Source organism: Salmo trutta, chromosome 4 (genome assembly GCF_901001165.1).
Source record: "Salmo trutta chromosome 4, fSalTru1.1, whole genome shotgun sequence".
NCBI lineage: Eukaryota > Metazoa > Chordata > Actinopteri > Salmoniformes > Salmonidae > Salmo > Salmo trutta.
Genome location: NC_042960.1, coordinates 50,760,338 through 50,782,293, shown reverse-complemented (window position 1 = coordinate 50,782,293; position 21,956 = coordinate 50,760,338). Strand labels below are relative to the sequence as shown.

At 42.1% G+C, this 21,956-nt stretch overlaps 2 protein-coding genes and 1 long non-coding RNA gene across 5 annotated transcripts; 2 read left to right on the top strand and 1 right to left on the bottom strand.

The window, feature by feature from the left end:
* Positions 1 to 1,409: 1,409 nt before the first annotated feature.
* Positions 1,410 to 7,048, bottom strand: LOC115192538 (deoxyhypusine hydroxylase). 2 transcript variants are annotated; one of them, XM_029751156.1, is made up of 5 exons: positions 6,944 to 7,048; positions 2,950 to 3,251; positions 2,755 to 2,831; positions 2,378 to 2,630; positions 1,410 to 2,143 (listed from the first exon to the last, which is right to left on the bottom strand). In XM_029751156.1, exons 2-5 carry the CDS (start codon positions 3,221 to 3,223, stop codon positions 1,827 to 1,829), a joined length of 921 nt encoding a protein of 306 aa, XP_029607016.1. In that variant the 5' UTR covers positions 3,224 to 3,251; positions 6,944 to 7,048; the 3' UTR covers positions 1,410 to 1,826. The 2 variants fall into 2 exon arrangements, with proteins under 2 accessions (XP_029607016.1, XP_029607017.1); XM_029751157.1 differs by lacking the exon at positions 6,944 to 7,048 and adding an exon at positions 3,849 to 3,986.
* Positions 7,025 to 21,373, top strand: LOC115192539 (uncharacterized). Of its 2 annotated transcripts, XM_029751159.1 has the most exons (4): positions 7,025 to 7,057; positions 7,165 to 7,243; positions 8,506 to 8,807; positions 20,555 to 21,373. In XM_029751159.1, exons 2-4 carry the CDS (start codon positions 7,228 to 7,230, stop codon positions 20,861 to 20,863), a joined length of 627 nt encoding a protein of 208 aa, XP_029607019.1. In that variant the 5' UTR covers positions 7,025 to 7,057; positions 7,165 to 7,227; the 3' UTR covers positions 20,864 to 21,373. The 2 variants fall into 2 exon arrangements, with proteins under 2 accessions (XP_029607019.1, XP_029607020.1); XM_029751160.1 differs by lacking the exons at positions 7,025 to 7,057; positions 7,165 to 7,243; positions 8,506 to 8,807 and adding an exon at positions 19,898 to 20,402.
* LOC115192540 (uncharacterized) lies at positions 19,050 to 19,883 on the top strand. The gene is made up of 3 exons (XR_003877955.1): positions 19,050 to 19,246; positions 19,327 to 19,380; positions 19,572 to 19,883. It is a non-coding gene; the product is annotated as an uncharacterized LOC115192540 (long non-coding RNA).
* Positions 21,374 to 21,956: the final 583 nt, after the last annotated feature.

Here is a 21,956-nt window from a genome sequence, read left to right as displayed (position 1 = left end):
TGATTTTTTTTAACTCAGCAATGTGTGTATGATTTAATCTCTTCCCAATCTGGAGATAAGCTTCAATACTGTAATGCCACAGAGTCAAGACAAGGTCATAGCATTTCCTGTATGAACGTGAGTCAGAAAACCCTTTGTAAAATAACTTATGTTATAAATACAGCTAATCATATACAGAAATATATTTATTGATCAGTTTCAAAGAGATGCACTACCCGTGTGTAAAACTGTGCTCCAATGGCAGGAGCACTGTGCTGAAGCTGTGGACTGAGCAGTTCCACCAGACAAAACAGGACACACAGAAGCACTAAAAGCTATCTACTCTGAGTAGGACAACTCTGTAAGGTTAGTCATTTAGGCAGGGTTATCCTTAGGTTTGTCCTCTTCCTCTATCTTCCTATGGAAGGCCTCTGTGAGGATGAAGATCCAGTAGATGACGGTGATGGAGGTGTTGACGACAACGATGCCGATCATGATGGGGTGCATCATTGTGACGGAGTTGTTGGCAGGTTGAGGGAAGGCTATGTACTGTCTCCACGGCTCTGTGTTAAGATAAGTTTAGTGGGTCCTTCAACCCCATTTACTATAGCTGTCGCCCTCCCTCTCAGCATGCTGCTAATTCTCTATCCCTCCACAGAGCTGACAGGTGCCTTTCTGTCCCCACTCTCTGCAGAGCTCACAACTGAAAATGTAAACACATCACACCACACTTACAAAGTGTTCCCCTGATCAGGGTTACAAAAGGGGTCTGTTTGTACTGTTATGTGGTCCTGTTTAGCTCAGTCGGTAGACTCTTGCAGGAATGTATCCCAGGACCCTTGGCGTTGCAAGCACCATACATTACCGGGTAGAGCAGGGCTAGGCAACCCTGCCCTAGACTTCATGTTTTTGATTTAACAAAACTAGAAGACCAGGTGTGTTGAATTTATCACTGAACTGCTCAATTAGCTCAGTTGGTCAGGTATGGTGCCTAGTTGGATCAAACTCCTGCAGTATCTGTGGAACTTGAGGAAAGGTGTTGCCTACCTCTGCGGTAGAGTATGGTGCTTGCAACGCCTAGGGCCGTGAGTTCAATTCCCGCTGGGGCCACCCATACATAAAAATGTATGCACGCATGACTAAGTTGCCTTGAATAAAAGCATCTGCTGAATGGCATATGTGAAAATGATTTTGTAATTTGTTAAGACAGAGGTTAGCAATGTGTTTCAGTGGGGATGAGAAAGCTGAAAAGACCTTGTAGAGTATTTAGAATTTGATATAACCCTATTACTAATTTCTCTGATGGCAGAGACTGCGTGGATTAGCCATCATGAGCCCACATCTGAGTGGAATAGAATACAGGCAAGCTTACAGAAAGCCTACGTACTACTACCATGATAACGCTAAGTGAGCATTGAGACAATACAGAATCTGTGTTATCTAAGCCTTTATTTTCAACAAGATAAAAATCTATGCGAATATGACACAGCAGAAAAGTGGATTAACAATCTTTGACAATCAGGATTCCTGTTTTCAGACGCTTATGATCAGATCACTCGGAATACAAAATACATGTGAATGGTTCATTGAGCTTGGGGGGGGGGGAGTATTGAACCCTTGACCATTTAATCATATAGATTCCATGAAAACAATAAATAAATTAACCACAACATGGCTTCAGATGTACTGTAATACAATTATTACACTGCCTTGTCTCATAAAGGCTAATAACGACAGGTGAGAGTCAGATACCCATTTTCACTTATTAAAACTATCAGTGATCATGATTTATGACCTCTGTGGAAAGCTCTTCTAGTACTGTATAGCAGTTCTCCTGGTGTCCATGCTTACTGCTCCCCCTGCAGTCGTAGTAGTCCGTCAGCGTACTGGAACTGTGTGCCGTTCTCATACTCCAGCATGTCCAGGGCGACCTCACAGCTCTCCTTCACCACGCGCTCTGTGTCTTTCCTGTAGCGCTCCAGGATCTTCATACACTCCTCCTTGCCGATGGATCCGAGGGCCTCGGCACACTCGTGTCTCACCATGGCGTTCTCCCCGTCCAGCTCCAGGGCTGCCTGCAGCTGGGGGATGCTGGCTGGGTGCTGGATCTGACCCAGGACGTAGCCAATCTCATGGCGGAACAAGGCACTGCTACACTGAAGACCTGGGTGGCAGGACAACAAAGGGTTGAGTGAGTGTTGGTGTTCGGAGGACGCTGATAGTGGAGGGTTATGCAATGATGATGATTCAGGACAAGAAAATTTGCTTATGCGAATAACAATTACATGGCTGGTTGCACGTTTGGCTGAAAATAAGCCCCTCTGCATGTTACTAATTTGATCCTTTATTGCCAACTGCCATATACCGCATAGTTTAAGAATGACTGCCAGTCTCTCACCATCTCCTAGAGCCAGGACAGCCTCCTCGGTGCCCAGGTTGCGGAGGGCGAACATGGCCCTGTAGCGCTCAAACAACGGCAGGCTCTCATCCAGGAGCTGTGTCCTCAGCTCAGGGACAGTCTTCCTCTGGGCTGGGGGAGCAGGGTCCACAGAACAGTAGGGGTTTCCATCGGTGACCTCCTCTCCTTTCTGGTCCCCACCAGATATCAGCCACTCCAGCCGCCTAACAGCCAACTGGCACGTCTCTGCCACCTGGTGGAGGACAGTCATGGCATAACCACTATACAGGCACTGTACAGGCACTGTGTAATGTTTCATTTCCACATATTCTCTACGCTACTTCTATTTCCCTCCAATATGTCTCGTTTTACCATACCTCAATGACTGGGTCCTCTGAGTACTCTTTCAGTAAGTCAAGGACCTTGAGGTTCCCAATAGCTCCTAATGCTTCCCCTAAATAAAAAAATAGTTAACTGTTTAGATAAGCACTATTATCATCATTATCTGTGAACATGTTTATCAATAAGGTATGCATGAACGAGAGTGGACTCTAATGAGCTGGCATACTGACCTGCTTCATGCCTGACCATAGGCTCCTGTGTTGTGTCTTTTAGAACAGTCTCTAGCGTGGGTATGGCCCTCTCATCCTGCATTTGGCCCAGGCAGTATGCCAGCTCATGTTTCAACAGAGCAGAGTCATCAACAAAAGCCTGACTGATCCATTCGATGGCCTCTGGTCCGCCCAGGTTACGCAGGGTGAAGAGAGCTCTGAACCGTGTTGCCAGGTCCTGCTTTGGGTTGACCAGAATCCTGCCGACTGCTGCTACCTCCTGCTCACTTGCCATGCTTAGTATAATGGTGTAGCTACTAGATCTGAAAAGGGAGAGAAGATCAGATACAGTGAGGATGTGAATGAACTGAATATGTAGCTAGCTAGCTAATGGACATATTTGGTAATAAACACTGAATCCAATTCATAAAATATTTTCCTTACAAGGCTAGACAGCTGCGTTGTTGGTTCACATCAGCTAGGAGTCTCAGGCTTACCATTATCATGACTCCAATTCCATACCATTGGGTTCTCGAGAGCTAGTCTCAGGCTAGCAGCCTTGTTAGCATCACAGTTACAAAACTAGCAGAGAAAGGGGTAGCTGCAATCCAATATGGCGACTGGAGTGTGGGCGTGTGGAAAGGAGTGGGTGTGTCGAAGGGAAAGTAGTGGGCATGTGGAAAGGTTGAGCGTTTTTCTTCTGTTTCTTACCAGGCACTGCCGTACATTGAGCTACAATACCACAAGAGTTTGGACTTCTGTTTTTCAGCTAGAGGATGAGTCTGAGTAATTTTTCACTGTTAGTTTTACACAAATAACTGTACATTTTCAGTTATAAAAAACTGATGATTGTTGGTTTTTGATTCAAAGTATTGATGATGGGTATACTGTTGCTTCATGTGATGTATGCATGTGCTTACTGTGACTGTCACCCTGATATTGGCTACTCGGTAGCTATTTCCCACGCCGTTGCCGGACAGTCTTGTCAAGTGGGAGCGAAGGGCACTGTGTCCCAGTGTTGTTGCCTATCATGCCCTCGCCATTGAGTAGTAGACTGTATGTATCAAGGTGACATCTATACTGAATAAAAATATAAAAATGCCACATGCAACAATTTCAAAGACTTTACTGAGTTCAGAGATTTCAATTCACTTTTTTCTTTCTATGGATTTCACAAAACTGGGCAGGGGCACAGCCATGGGTAGGCCTGGGGGGGACATGGGCACACCCACTTGGGAGCCAGGTCTACACACTGGGGAGCCAGGCACAGCCAATCAGAATGAGTTTTTACCCACAAAAGGTTTTTTATTACAGACAGAAATGCCCTCCCAGGCCAACCCATGTCTGCACCCCTGACCAGTCATGTGAAATCCATAGATTAGGGCCTAATGGATTTATTTAAATTGACTGATTCCCTTCTATGAACTGTAACTCTAAAATCTTCAACATTTTGGCATTCATATTTTTTTTTCAGTACATTAATATTATTATAATATTCAACCCAAGGGCACAATGGCCACTGGCCGCAAAAGGCATGGATTTTCTTAGGGGGCATTACGGCTACAAAAGGGGGATGCCACCGGGAAATTTGATGCATTATCAAGTGCTTGTCAAATTGTGAACGAGAGACTGATGAAGTGTGTAGCCTGCACACAAAAAACAAAGCAGAGCTCATGCCTTTCAATGGTACTTTTTTCAAATCATCATTAGAGTTGCATTATGCAGCCTTAGAATGTATTAAAAATCAAAACATATAACCCAACGTTTGTATCACAACTAAAGTTGCATAAATAAATCTAAATTAAGCATATGGGAGGACCTGTTTCTTTAACCGCACCAACACAGAATAGACGCATGTGCGCACTCCCTCAGAAATCGTTTTGGAGAAAATATCCTTTCTATTTTATTTATCTATGTTCAATTGTATCTAAAGATGCAGGAATGACCACATGCAGGAACACGCCAAATTGCAGCGTTCATACAGTAACCAATGGGGTGCTCGAGGGGGGACGTTCATGAAAGAACCAATTTTTTTGCAGAGAGAATGTGCTGGGTGGTATTTTGTCAACATGTACTTAGGCATATTAAAACACTTCCGTTTTTTCCAATCACGAGTATCACCTGTCAATTTACGGATACGATGACGACGACTATGGCCATATCGGTACACCCTTAGGCTTCGGTCCAAACACTTAACCTGTTGGGGCTAGGGGGCAGTATTTGCACGGCCGGATAATTTTTTTTCTTTCAGCCTTTGACTGAATACAACGTCGCCCGGTTGGAATATTATCGCTATTTTACGAGAAAAATAGCATAAAAATTGATTTTAAACAGCGTTTGACATGCTTCGAAGTACGGTAATGGAATATTGTCACGAAATGCGCTCGCACGTCACCCTTCGGATAGTGACTTGAACGCACGAACAAAACGGAGCTATTTGGATATAACTATGGATTATTTGGAACCAAAACAACATTTGTTGTTGAAGTAGAAGTCCTGGGAGTGCATTCTGACGAAGAACAGCAAATCCAATTTTTCTTATAGTAAATCTGAGTTTAGTGAACGCCAAACTTGGTGGGTGTCAAATTAGCTAGCCGTGATGGCCGGGCTATGTACTCAGAATATTGCAAAATGTGCTTTCGCCGAAAAGCTATTTTAAAATCTGACACCGCAATTGCATAAAGGAGTTCTGTATCTATAATTCTTAAAATAATTGTAATGTATTTTGTGAACGTTAATCATGAGTCATTTAGTAAATTCACCGGAAGTATGCTAGTTCTGAACATCACATGCTAATGTAAAAAGCTGTTTTTTGATATAAATATGAACTTGATTGAACAAAACATGCATGTATTGTATAACATAATGTCCTAGGAGTGTCATCTGATGAAGATCATCAAAGGTTAGTGCTGCATTTAGCTGTGGTTTTGGTTTTTGTGACATATATGCTTGCTTTGAAAATGGCTGTGTGATTATTTTTGGCAGGGTACTCTCCTGACATAATCTAATGTTTTGCTTTCGCTGTAAAGCCTTTTTGAAATCGGACAATGTGGTTAGATTAACGAGAGCCTTGTCTTTAAAATGGTGTAAAATAGTCATATGTTTGAGAAATTGAAGTTAGAGCATTCCACTGGCTGTTGACTAGGTAAGCGTCCCACCTAGCCCAGGGAAGTTTTAAGACACAACCTCGCCCAGTCCCTTAGCCCTCGTTTTTAGTCGGCTTTGCAAGTGTACAATTACGTTCACTCAGGGGTCTGAAACTCCCCATATTTCAATTCGCATGATTGTACATCCGCTATGAAAAAAACTTAAAAACAACATCAATAGAGAAGTCAACATACAAGTGTAAGTAAAAACAAATGCAAATAAGTTAGAAATTGTGCTACTAATGCACATGACAGCACAAACGTCTCGTAAAAAGTAAATATGTTTTGGAAATGTTAGAAATTAAACATTGTTCCTTCTTCAGAAGTTCCAGCTAGGCAGGCTAACGTTAGTTAGCTAATTAATTTGCTAGCTATCATACAGTAAGCGTATATTAATAATTATATATTTAAAATAAGTAGACATGCACTCCTATTTGACTGTAGCGCATATAAAGCACCCACAAGCTACCTGTGGCTAAAACACAATCATCGCGGGATGAACGCGTGACGAATTTCCGGCCAAGGGTGGTCTATTTAAAAATCATTCCTTCCTCGCCCTGCAAGTGTATACTCGTCAGACGTCATCAGAAGTGTCCACTTAATTTGAGAGCTGAGGGGATAGGGTGTGTCTTTTAAGTGTTTGGTCCGCTAACCAGTTTTTGGCCTAGACATGGCAACCCTGGCTGCTACCCATACTTGAACTAGCAACCTAACGTTCGCTAACTAGTAAAGATGTGTGATAACATAGCTGGCTAGCTAGCTTGCTAATATAATACCTATCATATCCAAGCTGAACCTTGCCTAGTAAAATACTTAGAATTCATAAACAGCTCAAAGATGGACTGACAATTACAGTAAATCATACTCACTTCGCCTACTTTTCTGTAACAGTTCGCTACGATCATCACTTCATCTTTTCCACATGGACAAGTTCCTCAGTCGCTGTGCGTGACCGAGAAACACTACAACGTTATACTTCCGGGGTACAGTTTAGTTTACCATCTGGGTACTGGAAGAATTTATATAATGTAAAGTAAAAAAGTATAATAATCACTCACATCGGTAATTGTTTTTATTTTCATTTTATTAGAAAATATTGAAGAGTTAATTATCTACTAGGTCTATGTCAGAAGAATAATGCATTGTATCAAGTATGGGTAACTGCATAGGTGAGTGTGTCTGAAAGTCCTTGGTATATTCTTTATATATACATTTGTGTTCCCCCAGGTACTTTTTGTATTGATTTGTTGTTTATTAAAAAATGTAAGTAAAGTGTGTGTCTGAAAGTGGACGTGTCAACAGAAGTGGGAGGATCAACCGTGAAATGCGTTACACTAGCACTGTAATTGGTTAGACATTTTTGATTGAAGCGAGTTGTTTTTCCATTTCTTAACACGTTTTTATTGGTCAGTTCAAGACGGTGTGAAACAACACTGGGAGAGCTAAAAGCCACTCTATTCTTGATAGAGAATCATACTGTGCCATTTGAATGTTAACAAAACACACAACACATATGGAGCCGACAGAGATGATTGCCTCGCTTCGAGTCCTTAGGAATCTATGCAGTACTTTTTTTTAATGTATTATTGAGCAGAGGAGAAAACATTTAAGGAAATAACTGAATAAAGGGTTATTTTATCAAATTGCTGGAGCACAACCATTCCATTGAACCCTGACACACTGACATACAGACGTATCATAGGCCACTAATCAGCAGTGGAAGAAAAGGTATCTCATTTTCATGCTTGAGTGAAAGTAAAGATACCTTAAAAGAAAATGACTCCAGTAAAAGTGAAAGTCATCCAGTAAAATCCCACTTGAGAAAAAGTCTAAAAGTATTTGGTTTAAAATGTACTTAAGTATCAAAAGTAAAAGTATAAATCATTTAAAATGTCTTATATTAAGCAAACCAGACAACACGATTTTCTTGTTTTTTTTATTTATGGATAGCCAGGGGCACAGTTCAACACTCAGACAAAATTCACAAACAAAGCATTTGTGTTTAGTGAGTCTGCCAGATCAGAGGCAGTAGGGATGTCCAGGGATGTTCTCTTGATAAGTGCGTGAATTAGACAATTTTCCTGTCCTGCTAACCATTCAAAATGTAACGAGTACTTTTGGGTGTCAGGGAAAATGTAAGGAGTAATGTAGTGGAGTAAGAGTTAGAGTTGTCAAAAATATAAATAGTAAAGTGCAGATACCCCCAAAAAACAACTTAAGTACTTTACACCACTGCTAATCAGATCTATCTCAGGAAAACCTTTACACAGCCGTCGTGGTGTCTGAAAATTTAATGATGGTATTAGAGTTGTGAGCGGACACGCAGTCATGGGTGAACATGGAGTACAGGAAGGGACTAAGCACGGCTGCTCGAGGTTCGACTGTCTGGAGCCTTGAACCACAAAGTCTCCATCTGCCTCTCCCGCTCCAGGTCCGGAGCCCAATCCAGCGGTGGATTCTTCATCTGCTCCTAGGATGGAGCCACAGCCTGCAGCTACTACAGATGCCAAGTGCAGCCAGGACTTTGGGGCCTCTCCAGCCACGCCTGCCAGCACCGTACTAGTTCCAGCCCAGAAGGTCCTTCTACCTTCAGACCTTTCAGACCTCTACTCAGGGGACCCACCAGACATCACCCTGGGTGACCCACCAGAAGGCACCCCTGATGCCCCCTGTGACCTAGATGTCCATTTCCCTGCCACCACATTAGGGTCAGTTCCCTGCCCCCACCATAGGGTAAGTGTCCCCTTCCTCCCGGATATGAGCAGAGTCAGAGTTTCCTTCCCCCACGGTAGGGTCAGAGTCAGAGTTCCCTTCCTTCCCAGTAAGGTCAGATTTCCTTTCCCTCCTGGTAGGGTCAGAGTTCCCTTTCCCCCTGGTAGGGTCAGAGTTTCAGTTTCCTGTGTACCTGGCATGTGTAAAGTGTCTTGTCCCTCAAGTTGGTCCAGTGTATCCTGCCCAATGGTAGGTCTAGAGTTCCCCGTCTTCTTGGTAGGTCCAGTCTACCATGGCCACCCGGTAGGCTCGCAGTTTCCATTCATACCCAACCCTCAGTCTCTGGCAATAGTTGCAAGTTAAAACTTTTCTGACTTACAGTTGAAGTCGGATGTTTACATACACCTTAGCCAAATACATTTAAACTCAGTTTTTCACAATTCCTGACATTTAATCCTAGTAAAAACTCCCTGTCTTAGTTCAGTTAGGATCACCACTTTATTTTAAGAATGTGAAATGTCACAATAATAGTAGAGAGAATTATTTATTTCAGCTTGTATTTCTTTCATCACATTCCCAGTGGGTCAGAAGTTTACATACACTCAATTAGTATTTGGTAGCATTGCCTTTACATTGTTTAACTTGGGTCAAAAGTTTTGGGTAGCCTTCCACAAGCTTCCCACAACAAGTTGGGTGAATTTTGGCCCATTCCTCCTGACAGAGCTGGTGTAACTGAGTCAGGTTTGTAGGCCTCCTTGATCGCACACGCTTTTTCAGTTCTGCCCACACATTTTCTATAGGATTGAGGTCAGGGCATTGTGATGGCCACTCCAATACCTTGACTTTGTTGTCCTTACGCCATTTTGCCACAATTTTGTAAGTATGCTTGGGGTCATTGTCCATTTGGAAGACCCATTTGCGACCAAGCTTTAAATTCCTGACTGATGTCTTGAGACGTTGCTTCAATATATCCACATAATTTTCCTGCTTTATGATGCCATCTATTTTGTGAAGTGCACCAGTCCCTCCTGCAGCAAAGCACCCGCACAACATGATGCTGCCACCCCCGTGCTTCACGGTTGGGATGGTGTTCTTCGGCTTGCAAGCCTCCCCCTTTTTTCCTCCAAGCATAACGATGGTCATTATGGCCAAACAGTTCTATTTTTGTTTCATCAGACCAGAGGACATTTCTCCAAAAAGTACAATCTTTTTTATGGCGGTTTTGGAGCAGTGGCTTCTTCCTTGCTGAGCGGCCTTTCAGGTTATGTCGATATGGGACTCGTTTTACTGTGGATATAGATACTTTTGTACCTGTTTCCTCCAGCATCTTCACAAGGTCCTTTGCTGTTGTTCTGGGATTGATTTGCACTTTTCGCACCAAAGTGCGTTCATCTCTAGGAGACAGAACGCGTCTCCTTCCTGAGCGGTATGACGGCTGCGTGGTCCCATGGTGTTTATACTTGCGTACAATTGTTTGTACAGATGAACGTGGTACCTTCAGGCGTTTGGAAATTGCTCCCAAGCATGAACCAGACTTTTTTTCTGAGGTCTTGGCTGATTTCTTTTGATTTTTCCATGATGTCAAGCAAAGAGGCACTCAGTTTGAAGGTAGGCCTTGAAATACATCCATAGCTACACCTCCAATTGACTCCAATTATGTCAATTAGCCTATCAGAACCTTCTAAAGCCATGACATAATTTTCTGGAATTTTCCAAGCTGTTTAAAGGCACAGTCAACTTAGTGTATGTAAACTTCTGACCCACTGGAATTTTGATACAGTGAATTATAAGTGAAATAATCTGTCTGTAAACAATTGTTGGAAAAATTACTTGTGTCATGCACACAGCAGATGTCCTAACCGACTTGCCAAAACTATACTTTGTTAACATGAAATTTGTGGAGTGGTTGAAAAATTTGTTTTAATGACTCCAACCTAAGTGTATGTAAACTTCCGACTTCCTCTGCTGTTCTCGGTCCACAGTCTCCTGCACTAGTAGCCACTAAGTTTGTTTTGGGAATGTTATTCTGCCAATAGGGGGTGCAATAGTAGTGAGTTATGGTTACATTATTGTGCAGTGTAACTGTGTAGATAACTTTGCAATTAAGAAGTTGCAATGTTTGCTAGCTCTCGGGTAATGCTAGCTCTACTGTTTGTTTGTACCCCATGAATGCTACTTTGTCTAGTATCATTATTCATTATTCTTCATTATTCAGGTATGTTTATTGAGTATCACTATTCATTATTTTTCATTATTCACATGTGTTTATTGAGTGTGACTAATCTAGCAATGTTTATATTATATGCATGCTACTGCTGCAATATGTTTATATCTGCAATATGTATAGCCTGTTGTGTTACTTGTGTAGTAGCTGGTGCCCTTCTACAGATTCTAAAAGTTTAGAGAATGTTCCAGCACATGCGCGGTAGCCCTAAATTAAGATATCAGCCAGGCCAGAGAGATAGCCATAAAACATCCATGGCCTTAGGCCTTCTATTTCTCTCTCTCTAGCCATGTGTATTCTTTAATTATGTCTAGATGCTGTACTATTGCATTCATACATATTATGCCACAGTTTGCTCATCTACTTATTTTTATATTGCACGTGTATATTTATCTTAGTATCTTCAAATGGATAATGATTGTATTGTTTCAGACCCACACACAAGTGCATATAAACATCTTTAAATGGAAGCAGCTGTGTACACATGTGTGTGTGCTGGTGACTATCAAGAGTATAGCTATGGGCCTCAACATCATATTCTAACCAGATAGCACTGTAGTGGGCAGATCTTAGTGAATCAGTTGAAGTTTACTAGCGGATGAGGGCATTCACAACTGACCTCTCAGGTGAGCTCCAGCTAGTCCTTTTTTCATGGTCCTAGTTTTTGCTGGATATAGTGACCAACAGTTTTTTCAATGAGGCTATTAATGAGTAAGCCAATGACAAAGCTATTTTACATTGTGCCAGTGAATTGAAGTTGAACATCGTCAAATCCGTCCTTTTAATTAGGCTTAATTGCGCCAAATATAGCTTATTTAATTGATGTCCTAGCCAGGCAATAGATCGCAAAGCAGGGCACCCACGATTCCCCACTGAACTAAACGTTTTGGAAATGGCAAATTCCCTTTCTCCTCCATGAACGCTTCTCAAGTGCAAGTACTGTCCAGCAGTTCAAATCAACAGGCATTTTTGTTAATAGGAGGGGTCTACCATAATTATGATCACACTTTCTCAATTTAAATATTATGGGGACACCTATACATTTGGCAGCCAACCACAAGTTATCTGTAGTCTATTTGTATTTTTTAATTTTTTATTATGGATCCTCATTAGCTAAGACAGCAGCTACTCTTCCTGGGGTCCAGAAAAATTAAGGCAATTATACAATTTTAAAAACATTACAATACATTCACAACAGATTTTACAACAAATTAAGTGTGTGCCCTCAGGCCCCTACTCCACTACCTCATATCTACCACACAAAATCCCTGTGTACGTGTGTGTATCTGGGTATGTTATCATTTGTATGTATGCATGTGTCTGTGCCTATGTTTGTGTTGCTTCACAGTCCCCGCTGTTCGATAAGGTGTATTTTTATATGTGTTTTAAATCTGATTCTACTGCTTGCATCAGTTAACTGATGTGGAGTAAAGTTCCATTTAGTCATTGCTCTATGTAGTACTGTGCGCCTCCCATAGTCTGTTCTGGACTTGGGGACTGTGAAGAGACCTCTGGTGGCATGTCTTGTCGGGTATGCATGGGTGTCTGAGCTGTGTGCTAGTCTTGAAACAGACAGCTCTGTGCTTTCAACATGTCAATACCTCTCACGAATACAAGTAGTGATGAAGTCAATCTCATCTCCACTTTGAGCCAGAAGAGATTGACATGCATATTATTAATGTTTGCTCTCTGTGTACATCCAAGGGCCAGCCGTGCTGACTTGTTCTGAGCCAATTGCAATTTTCCTAAGTCCCTCTTTGTTGCACCTGACCACACGACTGAACAGTAGTCCAGGTGTGACAAAAAACTGGAGCCTGTATGATCTGCCCTGTTGATCGTGCTGTTAAGAAGGTAGAGCAGCGCTTTATTATGGATAGACTTCTCCCCATGTTGTATCAATATCAACTGTTGTATCAATACGTTTTGACCATGACAGTTTACAATCCAGGGTTACTCCATGCAGTTTAGTCACCTTGCTCAATTTCCACATTATTTATTACAAGATTTAATTGAGTTTTAGGGTTTAGTGAGTGATTTGTCCCAAATACATTGCTTTTAGTTTTTGAAATATTTAGGATGAACTTATTCCTTGTCACCCATTCTGAAACTACCTGCAGCTCTGTTAAGTGTTGCAGTCATTTCAGTTGCTGTAGTAGCTGACGTGTATAGTGTTGAGTGATCCTCGTACATAGACACACTGGCTGTACTTAAAGCCTGTGGCATGTCATTAGTAAAGATTGAAAAAGTAAGGGGCCTAGACGGCTGCCCTGGGGAATTTCTGATTCTACCTGGATTATGTTTGAGAGGCTACCATTAAAGAACACCCTCTGAGTTATGTTAGACAGGCAACTCTTAATCCACAATGTAGCGGGGGATGTAAAACCATAACACATACGTTTTTACAGCAGCAGACTATGATTGATAATGTCAAAAGCCTCACTGAAGTCTAACAAAACAGCTCCTACAATAATTTTATCATCAATTTATCTCAGGCAATCATCAGTCATTTGTGTAAGTGCTGTGCTTATTGAATGTCCCTCCATATAAGTGTGCTAAAAGTTTGTTGTCAATTTGTTTACGATAAAATAGCATTGTATCTGGTCAAACACAATTTTAAGTTTACTAAGGGTTGGTAACAGGCTGATTGTTTGGCTATTTGAGCCAGTAGAGGGGGCTTTACTATTCTTAGGTAGTGGAATTACTCTTGCTTCCCTCCAGGCCTGAAGGCACACACTTTCTAGTAGGCTTAAGTTGAAGATATGGCAAATAGGAGTGGCAATATTGTCAGCTATTATCCTCAGTAATTTTCCATCCAAGTTGTCAGACCCCCAAGTTGTCAGACCCCTAAGTGCTAATCTTGCCAATAAAAAAAATCATTATAGTTGGCAATATCAGTCGGTTTTGTGATGAATGAGCCATCTGATTCAATGAATGATGGAGCTGAGTTTGCCTTTTTACCCAAATTTTCATTGAAGGTGCTCCAAAGCTTTTTACTATCATTCTTTATGTCATTTATCTTTGTTTCACAGTGTAGTTTCTCCTTCTTTTTATTCAGTTTAGTCACATGATTTCTCAATTTGCAGTACGTTTGCCAATCGGTTGAGCAGCCATTCCTTTTGCCTCAACCCTCTCAACCATACCATTTTTAAGTTCCTCATCAATCCACAGGGATTTAACAGTTTTAACAGTCATTTTCTTAATGGGTGGATGCTTATTAGTAACTGAGATAAGCAATTTTGTCAGTGTGTCAATGTAGCGTCTGGTTGCTCCTCATTACACACCACGGACCATCAAATATTCTTTACATCAACAACATAGGAATCACTACAAAACGTATTGTATGACCTCTTATACACTATATTAGGCGCAGCCTTTGGAATTTTGGTTTTCCTAGCTATGGCTACTATATTGTGGTCACTACATCCGATGGACTTGGATACTGCTTTAAAGCACATTTATGCAGCATTAGTAAAGATGTGATCAATACATGTTGATGATTTCATTCCTGTGCTGTTTGTAACTACCCTGGTAGGTTGACTGATAACCTGAACCAGGTTGCAGGCACTAGTTACAGTTTTAAGCTTTCTCTTGAGTGGACAGCCTGATGAAAGCCTGTAAATATTTAAATCCCCCAGAAAATAAACCTCTCTGTTGATATCACATACATTATCAAGCATTTCACACATGTTATCCAGATGCAGACTGTTAGCGCTTGATGGTCTATAGTAGCTACCCACCTGAATGGGCTTTAGGTGAGGCAGATGAACCTGTAGCCATATTACTACAACAGTATTTAACATGAGATCCTCTCTAAGCTTTACAGGCATGTGGTTCTGAATATAAACGGCAACACCTCCAACTTTGGCATTTCTGTATATTCTATAGATGTTATAACCATGTATTGCTACCACTGTATCATCTAAGTGAGTTTCAGAGATTGTCAGAATGTGAATGTAATCTGTTACTAACAAATTGTTGATTTCATGAACCTTGTTTCTTAAGTTACATGTTTTTTCATTGCTTTACTGGGAAGCTTAGCAGAGGTAGACATGCTCATGTTATTTATGTTAGTACAGGGTGAACTGCACACATTGGACTTCCTACTAGGGCACACTGTCTCAGTGCTAACAATATAACTCTGGTTCATAGGCACATGATTACTGCATACAATAACTGTGGGATCAGCAGAGGCATTCAGGGCAGTAAGAGGGACATAAATTAGGTCTTCCAACGCCCCTGGGATAATGTACATTTGCTGAAGCATTATGACAACTCAGAGATACAATGGTAGGGATTAACTGAGCGACGCGTGGGTCAATGATAAGTCATTGACTCAACGCAGACTTATAATGCTGTGAAAGGATCCAGGAACCCAAATGATTGGGTGGATCCCATCCTCCTTATAAAATGAGCTTTGTTTCCAGAATGTATCGAAATTGTCAAAAAACTTTACACCCACAGAACTGCAGTTGTCTTGTAGACAGTTATGGAGGGCTAAAAGTCTGCTGAACCGTTCAATGCCACGATTTTGGGAGGGCAGAGGGCCAGATATTACGGGCCGTTTGTTGGTGTCAAGGTGTGACCCAATAAGTTATTTAAAATCCATCTTCAGCTGTTCTGAACTGCCCTTCATAATGTCATTGAATCCCACATGAACTATGACAGACTCCATTTTCTGATCCTGGTTTAAAATGTTTGGGAGCAGCTTATTTATGTCCTGTACTCGTGCTCCTTGATAGCACAACGTTTTTGCTCCAGGGACTGAGACATTTCTCACAATTGAACTGCCCAATACAATGGCCTGAGAAGGGAATGGAGAAATTCGCCCATTCCTACCCCTCACACAATTTGTTGAAGCCTTTACGGGCCCACGAGAAGCAGGATAGCGTACTTTCGTTGCTCCCAGTGATAGATCTAGACCTCACACAGTACCCCGTCAGATCCAGAGAGAGGGAAAGGAGCCGGAACTTAATGACAAAGCCGCTGCTGGAGTCAGCGTCGCAGACACAGGCAATCCCAACAAAGGCGCAGACATGACTAGACATGACGTTGACTTGAAATATCTTCAAGTCCAGAATAAAAACCAGGCTTCTATCATAAGTCAATTTAAGGAAAAAAATATAAAGAGTTACATGGGGCAGTTTGGAAAAGCGAATCCCGTATGAATCATCCTCTGGAATAAGGCACATGCTAAGATAGTAATTACATAACAAACATCTATGAATAGGGAAATATAACTCGGCAAAGAATACACTGAGTGTAAAAAACAGTAAGAACACCTTCCTAATATTGAGTTGCACCACCCCCCTCAGAACAGCCTCATTTAGTCGGGGCATGGACTCTACAAGGTGTCGATCGCGTTCCACAGGGATGCTGGCCCATGTTGACGCCAATGCTTCCCACAGTTGTGTCAAGTTGGCTGGATGTCCTTTGGGTGGTGGACCATTCTTGATACACAAGGGAAACTGTTGAGCATGAAAAACCCAGCAGCGTTGCAGTTATTGACACAAACCAGTGCGCCTGATACCTACTACCACACCCTGTTCAAAGGCACTTAAATATTTTGTCTTGCCCATTCACCCTCTGAATGGCACACATACACAATTAACATGTCTCCTCCCCTTCAGCTACACTGACATGGAGTGGATTTAAGAAGTGACATCAATAAGGGGTCATAGTTTTCACCTGGATTCACCTGGTCAGTCTATGCCATGGAAAGAGCAGGTGTTCTTAATGTTTTGTACACTCAGTGTAGGCTTATATGGTTAGAGAGTACATCACATCATCCCATGGGATCTGTCAAGGCTACGCACAGCAGAAATATGACTGAAATATTCTAGTTCCTACACCACCTTCTATATACAAACAATAGGCCTTTTATAACTTGATTAACAAATATGCAACACTTTGCTCATGCCAGTCCTCTCTTGAAGGCAAAATTAGTCTTCCTATTCGGACTCTGCAATAATGTGGTGGTGTGTATGTGTGTGCGCAGCTGTTTCTGCGTGTTGTGGAAGTCGAGCAAGGGTAGACTCCAAAAATCCTGGAGTCGTTCATCCCTATAGCCAGCTAGCTTGCTAGTAATTCTAGCTTTATGTTAGCTATTATTATTTTGTTTGTCTCTGGAACTTGTATGGGAACATCTGAACAGTACGACACACCTGGTTAGTTTGCTAACCTTAAACATGAGCCAGCAACCCATCTAGAACATAGATGGCTAGCTAGCTCACTACCAGAGCTGGCAATTTAATTAACGTTAGTAAAATAGCTAAGTTACGCTGTCCATGGGGCTGAAGCTACTGTGATATAGAACTGGCATCTCTGATGCTGTCCATGGTACTGGAAGTTGACTGGCTGACTTCAATTGCTAGCTATCTAGCTAACCAGCTGACAGCTGTACAGCAACGTGACTGACGGGCCAGTGTGAGAAAAATAACTTGTTTAAACTGATGGAAATGTTAGTTAGAGCAAATTATTAACATAAATACTTCAACAAAATGAATCTCAGTATTCTTATTTACATAAAAAGAGCACCAGTTTTTCTTTCATTTCAAAGAGGTGGACCCGCTTAATGATGGACCAGTAAAGCTAAATCTGTTTCATTCCATAGTAGCCCCAGTCTTTCATCAAGGGGGCAACAGTTCATTGACATCTGTGTCTAAAGGGGAAGTCTGAGATTTAGGCCACACGACCACCAATCACCAAACAGAAAGTAAAAACTAAGGAGGATAAAAATGACATCTCAACTGACACAAAATCTGACAATGAAACCCAGAAGATTGAGATACAGACTACAGGTGACCTTGCCATTTTCAAAGGCATTGAAAAGGCCAAACTGCTTCTGAAATGTAACACTGCTGAAAATCTAGAGTTGGCAGGACTACCTATCAACATGGATAGCGTCCTTAGGGCACCCCAGGAAGCCACAGGAAACCCCTCTGCAATGTAAACCCAGCAATACCCACCCTACCAGGGTACTGTGTTCCAGAACAGCTCATAGATGAGTCATAGCAGGCTCTACAGGCCCCAGAGCACATACCCAGTACAGGCAAATGCCAGCTCCAGACATGGCCACGGGCCGATGTTTACCCCGTTGCCTCAGTGCAAAGAGCCACAATGTTTCCCCAGACCATGTCCCAACAGGCAACAGATGATGTCCAATGGCCATTGACCGGTATGGGGCAGGCTCATGGGGCAGGCTACCCAACTATGTCTTTGTTCCAGGTAAGATTGATTTAGAAATAGTTTATCTTATCATTAACATTTCAACCCAACTAAGCATGGTGCAGTCCTTACATATTTTATTAGAATGGAATATTGTTGTTTTAATCTGTAACATGTAGCAATGGGTAGCACCCATGGAAGATCTAACACCAGTTTAAATTGAGTATGTCACTCATTCAGGAGAAGAGGTTCTTCCACCATGAGGGAACGCTTTACCCATCCTCAAGACGCCTTTTTCTAGACTTTAATCAACTTTTCCTTGACAAATAATGTAGTTTTGACTGGTGTCCATTATAAACTATAAAGAGTAGCTAGGTTACGTCCACAGAACCACAGCGCTGTCGATTTCACAATTATGCTGTCCTTGGTGTTGAAGTTAAATGTGTCCGCCTGTGAGGCGGGTCTTGTTTTCTATTTTTAATTCAAAACTTTAACTATGAAAGATCATTATTTCACCACAATCTAGCCATATGTTGTTTGTAGTAGCGTTGACGACATTGAACTGTGACATGCCCTCAAAATTATATTTCAGAATGGTAGCGTATTATGAAGTTATTATGACATAACTGCAGATCGAACTGTAGAAGTCTGGCGAACTATAGATATGTAGTCTGGCGGTCTCAAAAGTAACGTGTGTTTGATGTCTGCAGAACATAGCAAAATAACATTGAATGCGTCATCTAGCTGGTATTTGCATGTAATTCTTGACTAATCTGTGGCTGGACTATTTTCAGGTGAGCTCAAATTTGGTACTTTAGTTCAGTGATTTTGGCTGTGGAAAATAGGCTATGTCTTCGTGTGTATCTAATAGCAACCCCTAACAATATTTATTCTGAATCTTTGAGGCTTTGGCGACCCGTAAGCATGTCAAGGGGGGAATATGATGGCATCCTTCCTTATGGTCTGACTACCATGCTGGAGGGTTTGTCCCGGGCTGTACTGAAAAAGAGACCCGACAACCTTAAACTCTTCGCCCTTTACTATCTGACAGAGCTGAAGAAATTCAAAAATGGTAGGAACAAATGGACTCCACCATTATGCATTGCATGGATTATGCATTGACAATGATTGAGATTGTTTTCTTGCATCTAGAGAACCCGTCCTTTGGGATAAAGAAGCTTGTGGTAGATTTCCACAAAGATAGGGGTAAGGAACAAGGCAGGAATCACATTTCATTATACCAAGAATGCCTTTGTCACATGATTACATTGACGTGTAGTACAATCACTAGCCTATAACATCAAATACAAAAGTACTTCCATACAATTACATATAGATTTATTGGATCTCTGTGAGTAGACTTCTCTAACGTGTATAGGTTCTTTCTTTCTATTTAGCCGAGAGTTTACACAACGATGGTTTTGAGGAAGAATTGAAAATGATTGGTTTCGAAGGCATACGGCCAGGGCTCTCGAGAAGGGAGGAAACGACATCACCATCACGTTCAATTCCAGATAGGGTCAATAGTATTCCGTCCACAGCGAAGGGGGACGCAGTCCTATCTACACATATAACGGAAAGCAATTTACAGATCAACAGTCGCCAAGATAATTACGCACGACCCAAATCTGCCCTCGTGGTAAGTCAACCGGGTATTTCGCCTGTTACAATTGACTGGAGACTTAAATCAAGCAGTGTAAAACATCAGTCGGTGAACGCAAGAGGCCAAGAAGTTGAAGTCAAACAAGGTGGAGCCCCCAACAAGGCCGCCAATACACGATCAAGCGGAGGTTCGGAAAACGGGACGGTCGGAGACGCACCTGTCCAGGCGGCCAGTAATCCATGCACTGAGAACAAGGTAACTCTAATCACACCAAATTACAAAGAGATAAGAGAGTTAGTCCACGACCTCAGCAAAGCCCCAGAACAACTTGAAACAATACTAGTGACCGAAGGGCTTCCATCTCCAAGAGGAGATGCTTCCACAATTCCACATTCACGCTCTCCCGTTGGACAACGAGCTGCAGCAACGACGACTGGACCTAAGAGGGAAAGCCACGGTGTCAAAACACATGTCATTGCGACCACTAACCGACGAAGAGTTCGGATCGATGCATGGGCGCAAGTGCCAGGGAAATCCTTCATCCGGAGCTCAGCAGCTAGACCTTCAGGGTGCACGGATGAGAGACGCTCACTCAACGCTGCAGCAGTTGTGCATTCTGAACAAGGTTTTTCGAAAAATTTACCTAATTGTCTTCTTGCCATGAATGATCAATTAAACATGTTATTGTTTTTTAAATACATAAATCAGAGCAGCAGTATAAAAAGATGGCATAATAAAATGGGTTGGTGATGTTTCATCTTTGTTTTTGTCTGTCAGGCTATCAAGATACGGAGCACCCAAGAGATTATGAAGTGTCACCAGAAACAAACCATGACTACAGCCATGACGACGAAGCATGGAGAGGTCAACATATCAGTAAGGGCGAGAGTCATGGAAAAGTATTCGTTCCAATACAATATCATGCGCCATGCTGTTGCGCTCAGCGAAGGTATCCTCAAGAGTGCGCCTGCCACTATTCTACATCACAAGACTACGGTTATTGCCCCGGATTACCGACCCACCACCCAGGTCTACTGCACAATCAGTGTGCATACAACTACTCGCCTGTTTGTCAACCTCAAATAAACCTGTGCCACTGCGCTGCAGAGAGCACCGTGCCTCTTGCCATACATGTGCCACGGTGCGTAATGGTTAGGCCTCACACTACTGGTCGTTTGAAGCAGCAGACGCAAATCAAATCCTGTCAGACTTCGACAACAACTAATTGCTGGAATGAGGGCCCTGCAGTGGCCAGGCGACGATGTGCCTACCCTACCCTGATGTCAAGCAGCTACTATCCAACAGACAGTGATTCCTATTGTCTGCCTTTGCAGCCGAGGTCAACGATGAAATACGTTCCTGTCTATGTACCGATGGATGACCACTCCATGCCAAAAGCCCTGAGACCTGCCCACCCCGCCGCCTACGTGCCATTCAGCTACGTGATGGAAGCTGAGGAAGGAAGGAGGGCGCGTCCTAGTGTCCCCTTCAAAAGGGTCGCTTTAAGTAAACCTTGTGGTGGCTTGCACTAACGTGGATCAGCCAACTTGTGATGGCTACATGGATTTTTGTCATCAATAAAACATGTGAACAAAACACTCTTCTTAATGTTCTGTATGGAACATAGATTCATTTAAAAACTGGTGACCACCAGGCCAGAGCCATGCCAAAAGTAAAATGCATTTCATATTGTAGAGACAATTTTTATTTAAAAGTTACATAGTTATAGGGGTATTTTTTTAATTTACTAAATTAAAGCGTCAGATTAATAATTTTATTGTACTACCTTGCCATACATTTTGTCATATTCCATATATTATACACATTCTTGGAGACGTTTTGACCTCAAACTACCAGAAACCCTGTTACCAAGTTTTTTTTCTTCTGTGACCATGACACAATATATCTCTACCATACGCTAGCCCTATTGTTAAACAGTCCATACCTTTGATTACTCTGTATTATGACCCATGGTATAGGTATAGGAACTCTTCAGAGTTGAATAGAGGAATGTAAAAGGAAAGCTGTTGGAGGATAGACAGGGATAAACTTCTGTTTAGCTTGTCCATACAGCGTCCCTTCAGATAGTTGCATAGCTGAGTTCATAGCTTACTGCTCTACAAAATGTAAGGGATTTGTGCAAAATGTAACTACCATAACCAGTGGAGAAGTGGGACCT

Coding starts and splice junctions, on each gene's coding strand:
- LOC115192538 (XM_029751156.1), bottom strand. CDS start 3,223: ATGGCAAGTGAGCAGGAGGTAGCAGCAGTCGGCAGGATTCTGGTCAAC. Junction 2,832..2,949: donor TATGGTCAGGCATGAAGCAG/GTCAGTATGCCA, acceptor TTTTTTATTTAG/GGGAAGCATTAGGAGCTATT. Junction 2,144..2,377: donor TGTCCTGGCTCTAGGAGATG/GTGAGAGACTGG, acceptor CCTGCCACCCAG/GTCTTCAGTGTAGCAGTGCC.
- LOC115192539 (XM_029751159.1), top strand. Junction 8,808..20,554: donor TTCCCTGCCCCCACCATAGG/GTAAGTGTCCCC, acceptor TTTGTCTGTCAG/GCTATCAAGATACGGAGCAC.